A 15,841-nucleotide genomic window follows, 5' to 3' on the forward strand; every position below is an offset into this window, starting at 1 on the left:
AGGAAAAAATCTGTTTACATTGGAAAGATCTGATGGCTACCACCTTAACTGACTGATCTGATGGCTATCACCTTAACTGATTGATCTGATGGCTACCACCTTAACTGATTGAATCTAGCATCACACCATTAGGTAGTTCACAATGGGACACACTAAGCACATGTATTGTTTACACGTCATTATTACTATTACTGTAATGGGGACTGAATCCAGGGGCATTCTACCTCTATGCTGCATCCCCAGCCCTACTTGACTTTAATTTGGGAACAGGGTCTCACCAGGTTGCTGAGGTTGGCTGTGAACCTGTGATGCTGTCTCTGCCTCCCAAATGAGTTAGTCATGTGCCACCATGCCTAACACTTACATGGCATTCTTGTAAAAAATGGCTGAACAGACTGTGATCATGTGGGAATAACTAGGAAAATCCACAATGCTGGATAGCTGAATATAACTGGTTGGCTTTTTAAAAAAGGAGTTGAGGCTGATCTAGACTAAGACTGAAATGTCATGACCACTAAACACTGTGTAAACCTTGACTGGATCCTGGTTTTAAAAACAATTGAGGGAGGGCATAAAAACAAAGTCATTTTTGAGGCAATGAGAAACCTGAATATTAAGTATCATAATTTTATTTTGGCTGTGTAATAGAATGCCCTTGAAACACACAAAAATAATTAGGGTTAAAGTTCATGTTTGCAAATGGTTCAGCAGAAAAATAGGTATATCTGTATATCAAGAGAGTCATAGTGGGAAAGAGAAAACACAGTAAAAATGTTAATAAAAAAACAAAGAGAATCTTGTGAGCTATGTTTTTTTTTTTTTTTTTTTTTTGTTGTTCCAGAGTTATCAGTGCCTTTAATTTTAAAAGTCAAATGTCTGAGCCCTGCATGGTGGCGCATGCTTGTAATCTCAGCATTTGGGAGACTGAGACAGGAGGATCTGGGTTTGGATAGCCTCAACTACTTAGGCCTTTGTAACTCAGTGAGACTGTTTCAAGGAAAAAAAAAAAAAAAAAAGAGCCGAGGGTGCGAGGGTGGTACCAGAAGGCAGAGACCAGAGGATCACGGTTTGCAGACTGCCTCAGCTACTTAGTGAGGCCCTCCGCAACTCAGTGAGACCCTGTTTCAAAATAAATTATAAAGAACAGGGCAGGGGGTGTACCTCAGAGGTCGAATGCCCCTGGGTTCTGTTTGGTCAGTATGATTTTACGCCATTCTGTCACATGGCCCTTTAGATTACTTGCAGCAGGTTTGGGAACTTAGGTTTAGGTTGTCATCTTAAAACCCCACCAAAAAACACTTTTGAAAGATAATTTGTAATTTCAAACTGAAAGGTTGGCTTCAGGGCATAAAGACTGAGCCTTCTACTAGTGAACGGGGCAAGACAATTTGGGGTTGAAACCTCGCTCTGATACTAAAGTGGCTTTAAGTTCCATTTTACTCATTTTATTATTTTTTTTAGTGCTACTGGGGGTGGAACCCAGAGGCTTTCTACCTCCGGGCTACACTCCCAGACCTATTTTGTTTTATTTGGAAACAGGGTTTCACTAAGTTGCTGAGAGCCTCACTGAGTAGCTGAGGCTGGCTTCGAACCTGTGCGATCCTCTTGTCTCAGCCTCCCAAGCGCGGGGATTACAAGCGTGCGCCACCACGCCCGGCTCATTTTACATAGTGCCTATATTCAGATGTTGGAGACTGGAGGGGAAAAATCTTTTCTTTCACATCTAAATTTTACCTAGAAATTACGGGAGTGAAGGCATCTCTGCGGTCTCTTCCAGCTCTGACAATGTTATGTCTTAATTATACAAAAATTGTGAACAAATAAGTACATAGAGACCAATAACGAAAGGGAAAAATATCACTGACATAGCAAGTAATAACGATTAGTTACAGAAAATCAAGATACGAGAAAAAAAATTAAAAACCTCTCTAAAGCTGAGCCCTTAAGGTGCTTCCTAAACTCCAGACTTCTTTGAAAAGAGGCAAAGACGCAAAAGAAATAAAATCCGTGACTTAGCGGTTACATCCGAGTACCTTGGCTTTGTTTGATCTATTTTTAAGGCCCACAGCAAGGCTTTGTAAAGGAAAAGCTCGAAGTAGCGCGTGTTCGGAAATGAACAGATCAGGAAAGGGCTGTTGCCCCGGTATTCTAGGAAGAGTTTTTCAGTTAAAGGAGGGTCTCCCGGCGGTCAGCTCAAGGTCACGCGTGGAATGCCCGGCAGCCCAACTCTCTCACGGTCCCACAGCGAGACCCCGACTCCCCAGGCCCGGGGGAGCCCGGCCTCCAGGGCCGCCCAGGGTCGAGGTCGCCGGTCCGACCCGCCGCGCCCGCGCCCGCGCCCCCTCGGCTGGCCCCGCCGCCCCCCGCCCGGAGCCCGGGACTCTGCGCGCACGGAGGAGAGACCATACTTAATCCCAGGCTTTCGCTTCCGACGCCAGTACGGGGTGGGGGCCGCGGCGCAGGTCGAGCCCAGGGCGGAGGGTCGGCGGGGCGGGCGCCGCGGCCGCGGGACGGCAGAGAACACGTGGGAGCGGGACGTCAAGGCGGCTTAAACCTGCGGCGCAGATTCGTCCCACGGCGGAGAGATCTGGGTGTGTGTAGGGGGAGCCAGCGGAAACAATGCCCGCTGAAGCGCTCGAAGAATGAACTTCGTGCTTATCCGCTTAGAGAACGCTCCCTTTTCCCGACTTCCTCCCCGATCGTGATCCGAATCCGTCGAAGGCGTCTCGAAGCCTAATTTACTTAATGGCAGGTCACAACGGTCTTCAGGCGCCACCACGTAAATAGTCCCTAAGAAACGTGAGCAGTGTTACCGGTGGACCGCGCGTGCTTCGGAGCGCCAGTACTCGATGAGTCCCTCGAATTTTATCCAGAGTTTTAGTCTGGTCGGCCGAGGTGCAGCCTTTAAAATAAAAATAAACTGACTTTTTTTTTTTTTTACGCCTTTTACGCCGGGAGCGTGTTTCCACCCGGACAGGGATGGACGGGCACCGGGGAGCGCTCGCCTCGGGTTGGAGGGTTTTCCTGACGCGCATGCGCGTTACGCCCCCAAGGCGGGCTTCGCGGGACCGAGGTGTGGACCCGCCCGCAACTGAAGCTGTGGTCAGGTTAGACCCGCGGCTGCGCGGCTCGGCGTGTTCTGGAGACACCGAGGGGCGAATTTCGGTGTTGGGCGCTTGTGTCTGGAAGCGTGTGTGAGCCTCTGTGGATGAAGAAAGCTATTAAGCTTCTTATGTGATTTTTTTTTTTAAGAACAGCGTTCCGATTTGACCTGCTTTGCGCCCTGTGAAGGAGTCTTCACCCCGCCTCCACGCCTGTTTGGTTTGGCACTGAAGGGCGTTGTCAACACAGTCATTGTTAGAGCCGTTCTGTTGTCATCCGTACTTGGATTCGTTGGCGTGGTGCTTTAATAGATTCGAGCTTCATGGGTGATTATGACCGGCAAGTCGTTTTGGGCCCCTGATTAAACACCAGAATTTAAATTTCCAGCTGTAGGGACGTTCTTTTTTTTTTTTTTTAAATTGACGACGGCTTGTTTCATAATCACTTTTGAAATTCAAGTATCATATCCTCCATCCCGCTTCTTCTGCTTTCTTGGTCCTCAAAGTGGTGAAAATTTTACTCTGAATTCCTAGGAACCAAGAAGAAAGTTATTTCATTTAGAACTCTGGGATTAGTTTTGTTACTAGCCATATGAAAGGATCTGAGTTTAGCCCGGAACAGAAAAAAAGGGTTAAAATGCCAGTGAGGAGACTTCGGGAGATCGTTTCTCCGAATCAGGGTGAGAATTTGGCCTGTCCGAAAAACGAGTTGCCCTATGTTCCTCCAGCGTTGTCTGCAAATAAACGTCTTCCTGTTCAAATGGGGACTAACTTAAATGGAACATTACGTGGTATGTGATTCTATATACTGTAGTTTTTCAGCCTGTCTTTGTTTTCGTTAATTTTTAGTCCTTATTTTCACTTGTGCTTCAAGATTTAGGGGATTCTTAATGTTTAAGTCTCCAAATTTCAGATATGTCTGGTTTATACAGATGCTTGAAAACTGACAGTTTCCTGGGAAAATGGCTACACACAGTCTATAAAATATTTGAATGGAATGAATGAATGAAACTTTAACCATTTTCTTTTGTGCTTTTTCTTTGTGTGATTTTTGCATATTATTGTTCATATCCATGATGGATACACGTAAGCACAATATGCTATATTTTCTCCAGTAGGGCTCTTTACCAAATGATTTTTTTTTAAACTGGGAATTATATCTCCTGAGCAATACCCTCAGCCCTTTTTAATTTTTGAGACAGAGTCTTGCTAGGTTGCAGAGTCTCATTACATTGCTGAGGCTGTCCTTGAACCTGCAATCCTCCTGCTTCTGCCTCCCAAGTACTGGGATTATAGGTGTGCACTACCAAGCCTGGATTCTGCTTTTTATTATTATTATTATTATTATTATTATTACTATTATTATTAATTATTATTTTATTTTGCGGTACTGGGGATGGAACCCAGGGGTATTCTACCTATGAGTTACACCCCAGCTCTATTTTTAATCTTTATTTTGAAACAAGGTCTAAATGAGTTGCAAAGGGCCTCACTAAGTAGCTGAAGCTGTCAGCAAACCTGGATCCTCCTGCCTCAGTCTCCCTAATGCTGGGATTACAAGCTTGGGGCACCATGCCCGGCTTTCTACCTTGTTTTTATTTTTGTTTTTATTTTTATTTTTTTTGGTGGTACTGGGGTTCCTGGAAGCCCTTCTACCTCCGGGCTACACTCCCAGACCTCTTTTTACATTTTTTTTTATATTTGGAAACAGGGTCTCCTAAGCCAGCGCGATCCTCCTGTCTCTGCCTCCCAAGTGCGAGGATTACAAGCGTGCGCCACCACGCCCGGCTACCTTGTTTTTAGATAGTGCAATTCAGCCTGGCAGAGTAGAAAAGCACAATTTAAGTCATGTGATGACTTCTGTATTCCAATTCACTTATCCTGTTTGGAGCTCAGTGAAAATGAAGATAACATGCTTTACTTACTTTGTACTGATTACTCTAAAGAGCAAGTGAATTAATATAATCTGGGCCCTGTGGAGTACACTGTAATCCCACTATTCAAGAGGCTTAGAAAGGAAGATTGAAAGTTGAAGGTCAGCCTGAACAATTTAGCAAGACCTTATCTCAAAATAAAAACAGCTGGGGATATTGCCTAGTGCTTGCCTAGTATGTGTGAGGGTCTGGGTTCAGCCTTCAGTAACACGCACACACATACTCAGCCAGGTGTGGTGACATACACTTGTGATCCCAGAATTTGAGAGGCTGAGACAGATGGATTACAGGTTCATATCCAGCCTTTGCAATTTAGTGACACCCTCTTTCAAAATAAAAGAATAAAAATAGGGTTGGGGGTATAGCTCAGAGGTAGAGTTCTGCATTACATCCCCAGGACCACAATAAATAAATAAATAAATAAATAAATAAATAAATAAATAAATAAATGGCAGAGGGCGTAGCTCAGAGGTAAAATGCCCCTAGGTTGAATCCTCAGCACCAAAAAAAAAAAAAAGAAAAAAAATATATATTCAATAACAGCAAAATGCTGGGGATCTAACCTAAGTACTCACTCATGCTAGGCAAGCACCCAGCTGCATTCCAAGCCCTTCAAAATGCTTTACTGATTTTCCTCTTTTGAAGGCACACCAGTGATAGCAAAACAGGATTGCTATTAAATGAGGCTTTTTACATCATAGTCATATTTCATTCCTGGTAAATCCCATAGTTTGCCAACATCCAATAGTGAACTGATATATTTAAAAATATTTCATACTTACCTCTTTTGATTGTCTCTACTGGTCCTTATTTCCCCAAATGTTAACTATAAATATCTAAACATCTCCTTTGAGATTTTTTTTTTTTTTTGGTACTGAGGAGGGGCATTCTACCCCCAGCCCTGTTTTTTATTTTTATTTTTTGGTGGTACTGGGGTTCTTGGAAACCCTTCTACCTCTGGGCTACACTCCCAGACCTATTTTTATATTTTTATTTGGAAACAGGGAAACAGGGTCTCTTAAGCCAGCAAGGCTGGCTTCAAACCTGAGCGATCCTCCTGTCTCTGTCTCCCAAGTTTAGGGATTAGAAGCATGTGCCACCACACCCAGCCCTGTTTTTTTTTTTTTTTTTTTTTTTTTTTTTTTTTTTTTTTTGTGGTGCTGGGGGTGGAACTCAGAGGCTTTCTACCTCCAGACTATACTCCCATACCTATTTTATATTTTATTGGGAAACAGGGTCTCACTAAGTTGCTGAGAGCCTCACTAAGTAGCTGAGGCTGGCTTCGAACCTGTGCGATCCTCCTGTCTCAGCCTCCCAAGTGCTGAGATTACAAGTGTGCGCCACCACGCCCGGCCCAGCCCAGCCCTGTTTTTTATTCTATATTTTGAAACAGGGTCTCACTGAGTTGCAAAGTAAGTGTATACCACCATGCCCGGCTTCAAGAAAATCTCAAACCAGGCATGGTGTCAAATGCTTGCAATCCCAGCATTTGGGAGGCTGAGACTGGAGGATTGTGGTTCATGAACAGCCTCAGCTACTTAGTGATGCCCTTTGCAACTCAGTGAGACCCTGTTTCAAAATAAAAAGAAATATTCTTGAATCTATTTTTTTCTTTTTTTTTTTTTTGCATGCATAGTATCTTCCAACTTAGGTCTGAAGTTAATACAGAGTTTACAGTTTTTCAGTCATCCTGTACAACTTCTGTATAGAAATTCTGTATAGGAAAAGATAAGGTTCTAATTTCACTAAAATTGATTCCTTTGTTTCGTTAGGTTCATCATCAGACTTGACTTCTGCTAGAACTTATCATCAGCCTCCATTAGAAAATCCCACTGTATCAGAAAGTGTAAGCAAAAGAGTTCTTAATCATGTTGAAATTTTCAGTATTTTCAAACAATGTATCCTTAAACAATTTGATTGATAGTAAGCCTTGTTCTTAGTTATTACATATGAAGAGAAACATTTGATATACCACAATTGAGACTTGAATAAATTTGAGACATTAAAGATGTCTACTATCTCATAGATTGTTAATCTCATCAATTTTCTAGAAAGCACCTGTCATCAGTGGATAGTTTGAACAATTTTCTTTTGTAATTTTTTTCCTTTTTCTTTTCTAATTGAGCAGAAAAAAGAGAAGTCAAAGAGGAACACTGAGTAAATCTAGTATTGTAAAAGTGATAATGTCTTAGTATTAAGTAGAATATTCGGGATGAAGTCTAGGATCACACTCATGAGCAGAAAGCTCTTTGCTAGTATATACCGTCTATAGAGAAGAGCCTTCTGAGATCACTTCTGAATTCAATGACCAAGAATACTGTGATTATTTTGTAATGATATGCCATTCAGCGGCCAGCTGTATCTACTCCATTTGAATGTGAGTGAGATTTTCAAACACTTGGGGTCTGAATCCCAAATTGAGTCTGAATTGCAGTGCCACATTTGTTTGTTCGTTCATTCATTCACTTGTCCAGCAGCACATTACTCACTAATTAAATCCTTGATTAGCTTCAAAGTACCTAAGCATTAAGTAGTGCTGGGAATGAAATACAAAAACCACATAGTCCTGTGTTGAACTGTAGTAGTTAAATGGCTAGTAAACTATACTTGATATGTAATAATTATTATAAAGCTTAGTCTCTCATTTTTCCCTTTTATATCCCAAAGGCTTTTTCTCAAGATGTTGCAGCACAGGATTTAACTTTGGATAAAACAGATGAGAGCAGTAGACAAAAAGGTAAAATAATGAAATTGATTATTTTTATGGCAAAATACACATAAATTTCCATTTTAATTTATTTTTATTTTTATTTTTGGTGGAACCAGGGATTGAGCCTAGGGAATACTACCTCCAACCTATTCCCCCAGCCCTATTTTATTTTTATTATTGTTTTTTTTTTTGTGTGTGTGGTACTGGGAGTAGAACCCAAGGGCTTTGTACCTCCCACCTATACTTCCAGACCTACTTTATATTTTATTTGGAAACAGGGTCTCACTAAGTTGCTGAGAGCCTCACTAAGTAGCTGAGGCTGGCTTCGAACCTGCACAATCCTCCTGTCTCAGCCGCCCAAGCATGGAGATTACAAGTGTGCACCACCACACCGGGCTTATTTTATTTTTATTTTGAAACAGTGTCTCACTAGGTTGAGGAGAGTCTCACTACTTGCTGAGACTGTCCTCGAACCTGTGATCCTCCTCTCTCAGCCTCCCAAGTACTGGGATTACAAGCATGCACCATCACAGCCAGCAATTTTAATCATTTTTAAATGTACAAATTTGTAAAAAATACATTCACCTAGTTGTGCAGCCGCCATTGCAAACCCTTTCCTGGATTTAAAAAAAAAAAAGTCCATTAATAACTTAATTTGGGCCAGGCATGGTGGCACACGCTTGTAATCCCTGTGCTTGGGAGGCGGAGACAGGAGGATCACACAGGTTCGAAGCCAGCCTTGCTGGCTTAGGAGACCCTGTTTCCAAGTAAAAAAAATATAAAAAAAAACCTTAATTTGGGAGGAAAACTAATTTCAGGTTTGAGGTATAGATCAGTGATAGAGTGCTTGACTAGCATGTGTGAAGCTCTGGGTTTGATTACCAAGCATTAAAAAAATTAAATTAAAAAAAATTTAAATGGCGCATTTTAATTTTAAAGTGGTGCATGCTTGTAATCCCAGTACTTGGGAGGCTGAGAGAGGAGCATCACAGGTTCGAGGACAGTCTCAGCATGGAAAATAGTACATAAAAATTTATCAGACTGTTAACCAGACATGGTGGCACACACTTATAATCCCAGTATTTGGGAGCTGAGACACTAGGACAGCCTGGGGAAGGAACCCAGGGGCATTCTAACTCCAAGTTACACCCCTAGTCCTATTTTTTTATTCTTTATTTTGAAACAGGGCCTCCTAAGTTGCAGAGGTCATCACTAAGTAGCTGAGGCTGGCTGCAAACCTGTGATCCTCCTGTCTCAGCCTCCCAAGTACTGGGATTACAAGTGTGCGCCACCATGCCTGGCCGGTTCTTTGTCTTTTTAAAATTGAGATATCATGTCACTAAACCCTTAAGCTGACTTTAGTTTAAAAATTGGATTTTTGAGTAGCTTATTAACATTTAATAAATTTTTAGAAATCTGAAATATGTTTTGTGTCTTAATTTTTCAGGAAATGACATCTTTATTTCTCAGTATACCATGGGACAGAAAGATGCTGTAAGAACAGTTTTAAAGCAAAAGTAAGTTTCATTTACCAAAAATAGTTGGATCATGTACTGTTTAAAATCAACTCTATTTATACTTTGGACATAGGATAAATTTCCTTAGTCAGTCTGAAAATAAAAATACTAAAGATATTTTGAAGAGAAAGCAAATATAAGGAGACAAGTAGTGGAGTAGTAATATTAATATGAATTGAGCTGGGTGGCACACACTTGTAATCCCCACACTTGGGAGGTGGAGACAGGAGGACCGTGCAGGTTCGAAGCCAGCCTCACTGGCTTAAGAGACCCTGTTTCCAAATAAAAGTATTAAATTTGGTCTGGGAGTGTAGCCCGGAGATAGAAGAGTTTCCAGGAATCCCAGTAAAACCCCCCCCCCAAAAAAAAATGAGTTGAAGAAGAATTCAAGGCATATGTTTTAACTAGATTAATTAGGACAATTTTATTTACTTTCGATAAGGTATATACACTTGGTTTTTAGTCTTAAACTCTTTAATGAAAGTAATAAATTAATCAGGTGTGGTGGAGCACACCTGTATTCCCAGTACTTGGGAGGCTGAGAAAGGAAGATCACAGGTTTGAGGACAGCCTCAGCAACTAAGCAAGAAAGACCCTGCTTCAGAGTTAAAAAAATAAAAGTGTTGGGGTGTTAGCTCAGACTTAGAATGCCATGGGTTCAATTTCCAGTGCTCCACCAAAAAGAAAGAAAGAGAAAACAATAAATATATAAAATTAAAAATATAAATCTGAAAATCTTGTAATGAAAACTACTGTGTTCTGCCCCCCATATCTTTAATCACCCCGCCTACTCCCCAAAGGCAACAACTTTTAATTTTTTTACCTCTTTCTTTTGAGAAATAATTTCATAAAGTAATGTCTATGTTTATATATATGTGTGTGTGGGGGGGTACTGGGGTTCCTAGAAACCCTTCTACCTTCAGGCTATACTCCCAGACCTATTTTATATATTTTTATTTGGAAACAGGGTCTCTTAAGCCAGCGAGGCTGGCTTTGAACCAGCGCGATCCTCCTGTCTCCGCCTCCCAAGCGCGGGGATTACAAGCGCGCACAACCACGCTCAGTTATGTTAATATTTTTATTTATTAAGTTTTGACTTAACTTATCCTATTATGCCAGGATTTAGCTTTCTTAAATTATTATCTTTCATATTTTTTTATTGTTATCCCAATATTTTTATTTATTTATTTAATTTATTTTTTTGGTGGTACTAGGGGTGGAACCCAGAGGCTTTCTACCTCCGGGCTATACTCCCAGACCTATTTTTTATTTTATTTGGAAATGGGGTCTCACTAAGTTGCTGAGAGCCTCACTAAGTAGCTGAGGCTGGCTTCGAACCTGTGTGATCCTCCTGTCTCAGCCTCCCAAGTGCAGGGATTACAAGTGTGCACCACCATGCCCGGCTATCCCAGTATTTTAAACTAAATCATTAATGATGTGGATGTTCCTTGCTGTGTTGAGTTGCATAACAGCCATCAACTTCAAAACAACTTTTTTTTTTTTTTTTGGTGGTACTGGGGTTCCTGGAAGCCCTTCTACCTCCGGGCTACACTCCCAGACCTGTTTTTTATACTTTTTTATTTGGAAACAGGGTCTCATAAGTCAGCGCGCGCGGAAGGCTTCGAACCTGCGCGATCCTCCTGTCTCTGCCTCCCAAGCGCGGGGATTACAAGCGTGCGCCACCACGCCTGGCATCAAAACAACTTTTTATTCAAAATGTTTAATGTATTTACAAAAGTAAAGAGTAATTGAATAAACCATCATGTTCTCATTGCTTGGCTTCAGTTATTAGCATTTATTATACTGAAGATATAATATTTCTTAGCAAATAATGAGTTAACATTCTAGTTACCCTGTCTTATAATTTTATTATGGTTTTTATAATTTTATTATGTATTCGGATCTAAAGAAGGGCTACATTTTTTTTTTTCTTGCAGTACTGGGAATTGAACCCATGATGTTCTACCTCTGAGCTACACCCGCAGCCCTATTTTTTTGTTCTTTATTTATTTACTTTTTTTTTTTTTTTTGTAGTACTTGGGGTGGAACTCAGGGGCTTTCCTACCTCCAGGCTACACTCTCAGACCTATTTTATACTTTATTTGGAAACAGGGTCTAAGTTGCTGAGAGCCTCGCTAAGTAGCCGAGGCTGGCTTCGAACATGTGTGAACCTCCTGTCGCAGCTTCCCAAGTGCTGGGATTACAAGGGTGCGCCACCACACCCAGCTATTTGTTCTTTATTTTGAAACAGGTCTAAGTTGTAGAGGGCCTCCCCAAGTAGTTGAAGCTGGTCACAAACCTGTGATTCTCCTATTTTAGCCTCCCAAGTACTGGGATTACAAGCATGTACTACCACACCTGACTTGAGTGATATGTTTTTGAGTCTGTTTTATTTATATTTTTCTGGTGCTAGGGAATTAAACCCATGGCCATGTACATGCTAGGCAAAAACCTTAACACAGAAGAAAGCAGAGAAAGGAGAAGAATTCAATTATACCAGGTAAAATAGAATCCAGTAAAAGAGAAAATGGAAACAAAATAGAATGTTTTTAACTGGTGTTTAGAAGTAAAGAAGTATAAGTAAACCCAAGTCAGAAGAATGATGAGAGGGCTGGGCATGGTGATGCATGCGTTACCAGAGGATCACAGGTTTAAGGCCAGCCTTAGCAACTTAGCGAGACTCTTCACAACTTAGACCTTGTTTCAAAATAAAAAATAAAAAAATAAGGCAGGGGGTGTTAGATTAGAGGTAGAATGCCCCTAGGTTCTATCCCTACTAACACACACACACACACACACACACACACACACACACACACACACACACACAATGAGAGAATACATAAGTTAGAAATAAAAAGGGGCCGGGCATAGTGGTGGTGCACATTTGTAATCCCAGAGCCTGGGATGCTGAGACAGGAGGATTGCACAGGTTTGAAGCCAGCTTCAGCTACTTAGTGAGACCCTGTTTAGAAATTATAAATTAAAAAATAGGGCTTGGGGTGTAGCCCAGAAGTAGAAAGCCCCTGGATTCCATCCCCCAGTACCACCACCACCAAAAAAAAAAAAAAAAAAAAAGAAAAAGAAATAAAAGAGGACATAATGACAAATTTGGATATGGTTAAGATAAATAAGAATATACTACAGTTTTATGCAACAAATTTAAAAGAGAAATATAATTAAATAACTTAGCAAACAATCACAGAACTCGAAGAATTTAATAGATCAATTACTGGGAAAAATTTGGAACACTTCCAAAGTATAATCTCCCAAAACTGATAATTTAGTTCTTGAAAAATTTTAAGAAACACATTATGCTTATGTTATATTCTGCTCCAGTGCAAAGAATGCTACTCATGTTATTTTATGATGCTAATCTAGCCCAAGTTCCCAAACCTAAAAGTAACCTTCATCAGAGGCAGTTGTGTGTTTATATTATTGTAATTTTTTTTTAAAGTTCTTGGACAGAGACAGGAGGATCATAGTTTGTGGAGAGCCTCAGCTACTTAGTGAGGCCTTCTGCAACTTAGTGAGAGCCTATTCCAAAAATAAAGAAGAGTGTTATTATTTTAAATAAGAATAAATTATCTCTTATTCTGTATTAAGAGATTAATACAGAATGATTAAGTAGAGTTTAGCTCACGAATGCACCAATGTTTTAAAAACAATAACAGTAGCCGGGCGTGGTGGTGCACGCTTGTAATCCCAGCATTTGGGAGGCTGAGACAGGAGGATCGCAGGTTTGCAGACAGCCTCAGCTTAGTGAGGCCTTTTGCAACTCAGTGAGACACTGTTTCAAAATAAAGAATAAGCCGGGCGTGGTGGCGCACGCTTGTAATCCCCGCGCTTGGGAGGCGGAGACAGGAGGATCGCGCAGGTTCGAAGCCAGCCGCGCTGGCGTAAGAGACCCTGTTTCAAAAATATAAAATAGGTCTGGGAGTGTAGCCCGGAGGAAGAAGGGCTTCCAGGAACCCCAGTACCACAAAAAAAAAATAATAATAATAATAAAAAAATAAATAAATAAAGAATAAAAAATAGAGCTGTGGGTGTAGCTCGGAGGTAGAATGCCTTGGGTTCCTGGGTTCCATCCGCAGTACTGCCAAAAAAAAAAAAAAAAAAAGTAAATAATAAAAACAATAATAGCAAGTTCTTTTATTTCTTTTTGTTGTTGTTTTTGTAGTACTAGGAATTGAACCCAGAGCCTCATACATATTGGTAATTATTCTACCATAGAGTTAGATTGTTAGTCTTTTTATTTTTATTTTGAGCCATGGTCTCACTTAGTTGCCAAAGCTGGTCTCAGATTTGCGATCCTCCTATGTATCTAGGATTACAGGCATGTACCACAGTGCCCAGAAACAATAAAAAATTGTGATATGTCGTTTACTGTGCTCTCTGCACTGTTTTCCTCTTGCTTGCTCTATTTAATCTTTTTTTTTTCTTTTCTTTTGTGGTATTGGGCATTGAACGCAGGGGCATTCTACCTCTGAGCTACACCCCTGGCTCTATTTTTTATTCTTTTTAAACATTTTTTTATTTTTTGGTGGTACTGGGGATGGAACCCTTCTACCTCCAGGCTACACACCCAGACCTATTTTATATTTCTTATTTGGAAACAGAGTCTCTTAAGCCAGTGAGGCTGGCTTCAAACCTGTGCGATCCTCTTGTTTCAGCCTCCCAAGTGCAGGGATTACAAGCGTGTGCCACCACGGCTGACTATTCTTTATTTTTATTTTTATTTTTTTTGCTGTACTGGGGATGGAACTCAGGAGCATTCTACCTCCAAGTGACACCCACAACCCTATTTTTTATTCTTTATTTTGAAGCAGGGTCTCAATGAGTTGCAAAGGACCTCATTAAATAGCTGAGGCTGTCCGTGAACTACGATCCTCCTATCTCAGCCTCTTGAATGCTGGGATTACAATTATATGCCACCACACCCGGCTTTTATTCTTTATTTTGAAATGGGGTCTCACTTAAGTTGCAGAAGAGGGTCTTAGTAAGTAGCTGCGGCTGTCTTCAGACCTGCAACCTTCCAGTCTCAGCCTACCAAGTATTGGAATTACAAGCCTGCACCACCACATCTGGCAGGTTTTTTTTTTATTGGTGCATTGTTGTTATGCATCTTAATGAGGTATAAGGTGTAGATGCATACATGCACACATCACTCATTTAGCCCTTCCTCATTCCCACCAAACTTGACATGTCTTATAATGTTCCCACATTACAAATAAGACCTAGGCAGCCTGGCTCCATTTTCAATACTCTTAGCCTTTGCCTCACTAATAATCATGGTCTATTAATATATTTATATAACTATATCAAGCATAATATGTATAACAAACCCTACAGATCACATCTAATAAAATTTCATGCCCATTTTATATGCACTTATCCACATCCACAAACACACAGACTTCTTCAAAATTAAGAATAGAATGATAGGAGCCTGGCGTGGTGGCGCGTGTTTGTAATCCTCACACTTGGGAGGTGGAGACAGAAGGATTGCGCAAGTTTGAAGCCAGTCTCTCTGGCTTAAGAGACTCTGTTTCCAAATAAAAAATATAAAAATAGGTCTTGAAGTGCAGAAGGGTTTGCAGGAACCCCAGTACCACCCCCCCAAAAAAAAAGAATGATAGGTTTATTTATTTATTTATTTATTTATTTATTTATTTATTTATTTATTTATTTATTTATGCCGGGCGTGGTGATGCACGCTTGTAATCCCAGTGCTTGGGAGGCTGAGACAGGAGGATCGCACAGGTTCGAATCCAGCCTCAGCTACTTAGTGAGGCTCTCAGCAACCTAGTGAGACCCTGTTTCCAAATAAAATATAAAATAGGTCTGGGAGTATATCCCGGAGGTAGAAAGCCTCTGAGTTCCACCCCCAGTACCACAAAAAAAAATTAATAAATATTTATTTATTTTATTATTTTTGTGGTACTGGGGATGGAACCCAGGTACATTTTACCTCCAAGCTACACCCCCTCAGCCCTGTTTTTTTTTTTTTTTTTTTTGGTGGTACTGGGGTTCCTGGAAACCCTTCTACCTCTTGGATATACTCCCAGACCTAATATATATATATATATATATATATATATATTTTTTTTTTTTTTTTTTTTTTTTTTTTTTTTTGGTGGTACTGGGGTTCTTGGAAGCCCATCTATCTCCGGGCTACACTCCCAGACCTATTTTAATTTTGGAAACAGGGTCTCCTAAGCCAGCACGGCTGGCTTCGAACCTGCGCGATCCTCCTGTCTCTGCCTCCCAAGCGCGGGGATTACAAGCGTGCGCCACCACGCCCGGCCCTATTTTATATATATTTTTAAATTTGGAAACAGGGTCTCTTAAGCCAAGCCAGCAAGGCCGGCTTCCAACCTGCCCGATCCTCCTGTCTCCGCCTCTCAAGCTCAGGGATTACGAGCATGTGCCACCATGCCTGGCTCTATTTTGTATTCTTTATTTTGACACAGGGTCTCACTGAGTTGCAAAGGGCCTCATTAAGTAGCTGTGGCTGTCTGTAAACTGTGATCCTCCGGTCTTACCCTCCCAAATGCTGGAATTACAAGCATGCACCAC

The 15,841-nt window shown here is 41.0% G+C and overlaps 1 protein-coding gene across 4 annotated transcripts in view; it reads left to right on the plus strand.

The window, feature by feature from the left end:
• Window positions 1-3,684: 3,684 nt before the first annotated feature.
• KIAA0586 overlaps window positions 3,685-15,841 on the plus strand; it is a gene marked incomplete at both ends in the record, with an annotated part of 130,686 nt that continues 118,529 nt past the window's right edge. For 3 of the 4 annotated variants that reach the window (XM_080707296.1, XM_080707297.1, XM_080707298.1), the window contains 4 exons: window positions 3,694-3,889; window positions 6,808-6,881; window positions 7,703-7,772; window positions 9,193-9,262. In XM_080707296.1, the coding sequence (XP_080563422.1) occupies window positions 3,694-3,889; window positions 6,808-6,881; window positions 7,703-7,772; window positions 9,193-9,262 (410 nt within the window). Of the gene's footprint in view, window positions 3,890-6,807; window positions 6,882-7,702; window positions 7,773-9,192; window positions 9,263-15,841 lie in introns of all 4 variants that reach the window. The other variant, XM_080707299.1, reaches the window with a different exon arrangement.

Source organism: Muscardinus avellanarius (genome assembly GCF_963383645.1).
Source record: "Muscardinus avellanarius genome assembly, chromosome: 12".
NCBI classification, from domain to species: domain Eukaryota; kingdom Metazoa; phylum Chordata; class Mammalia; order Rodentia; family Gliridae; genus Muscardinus; species Muscardinus avellanarius.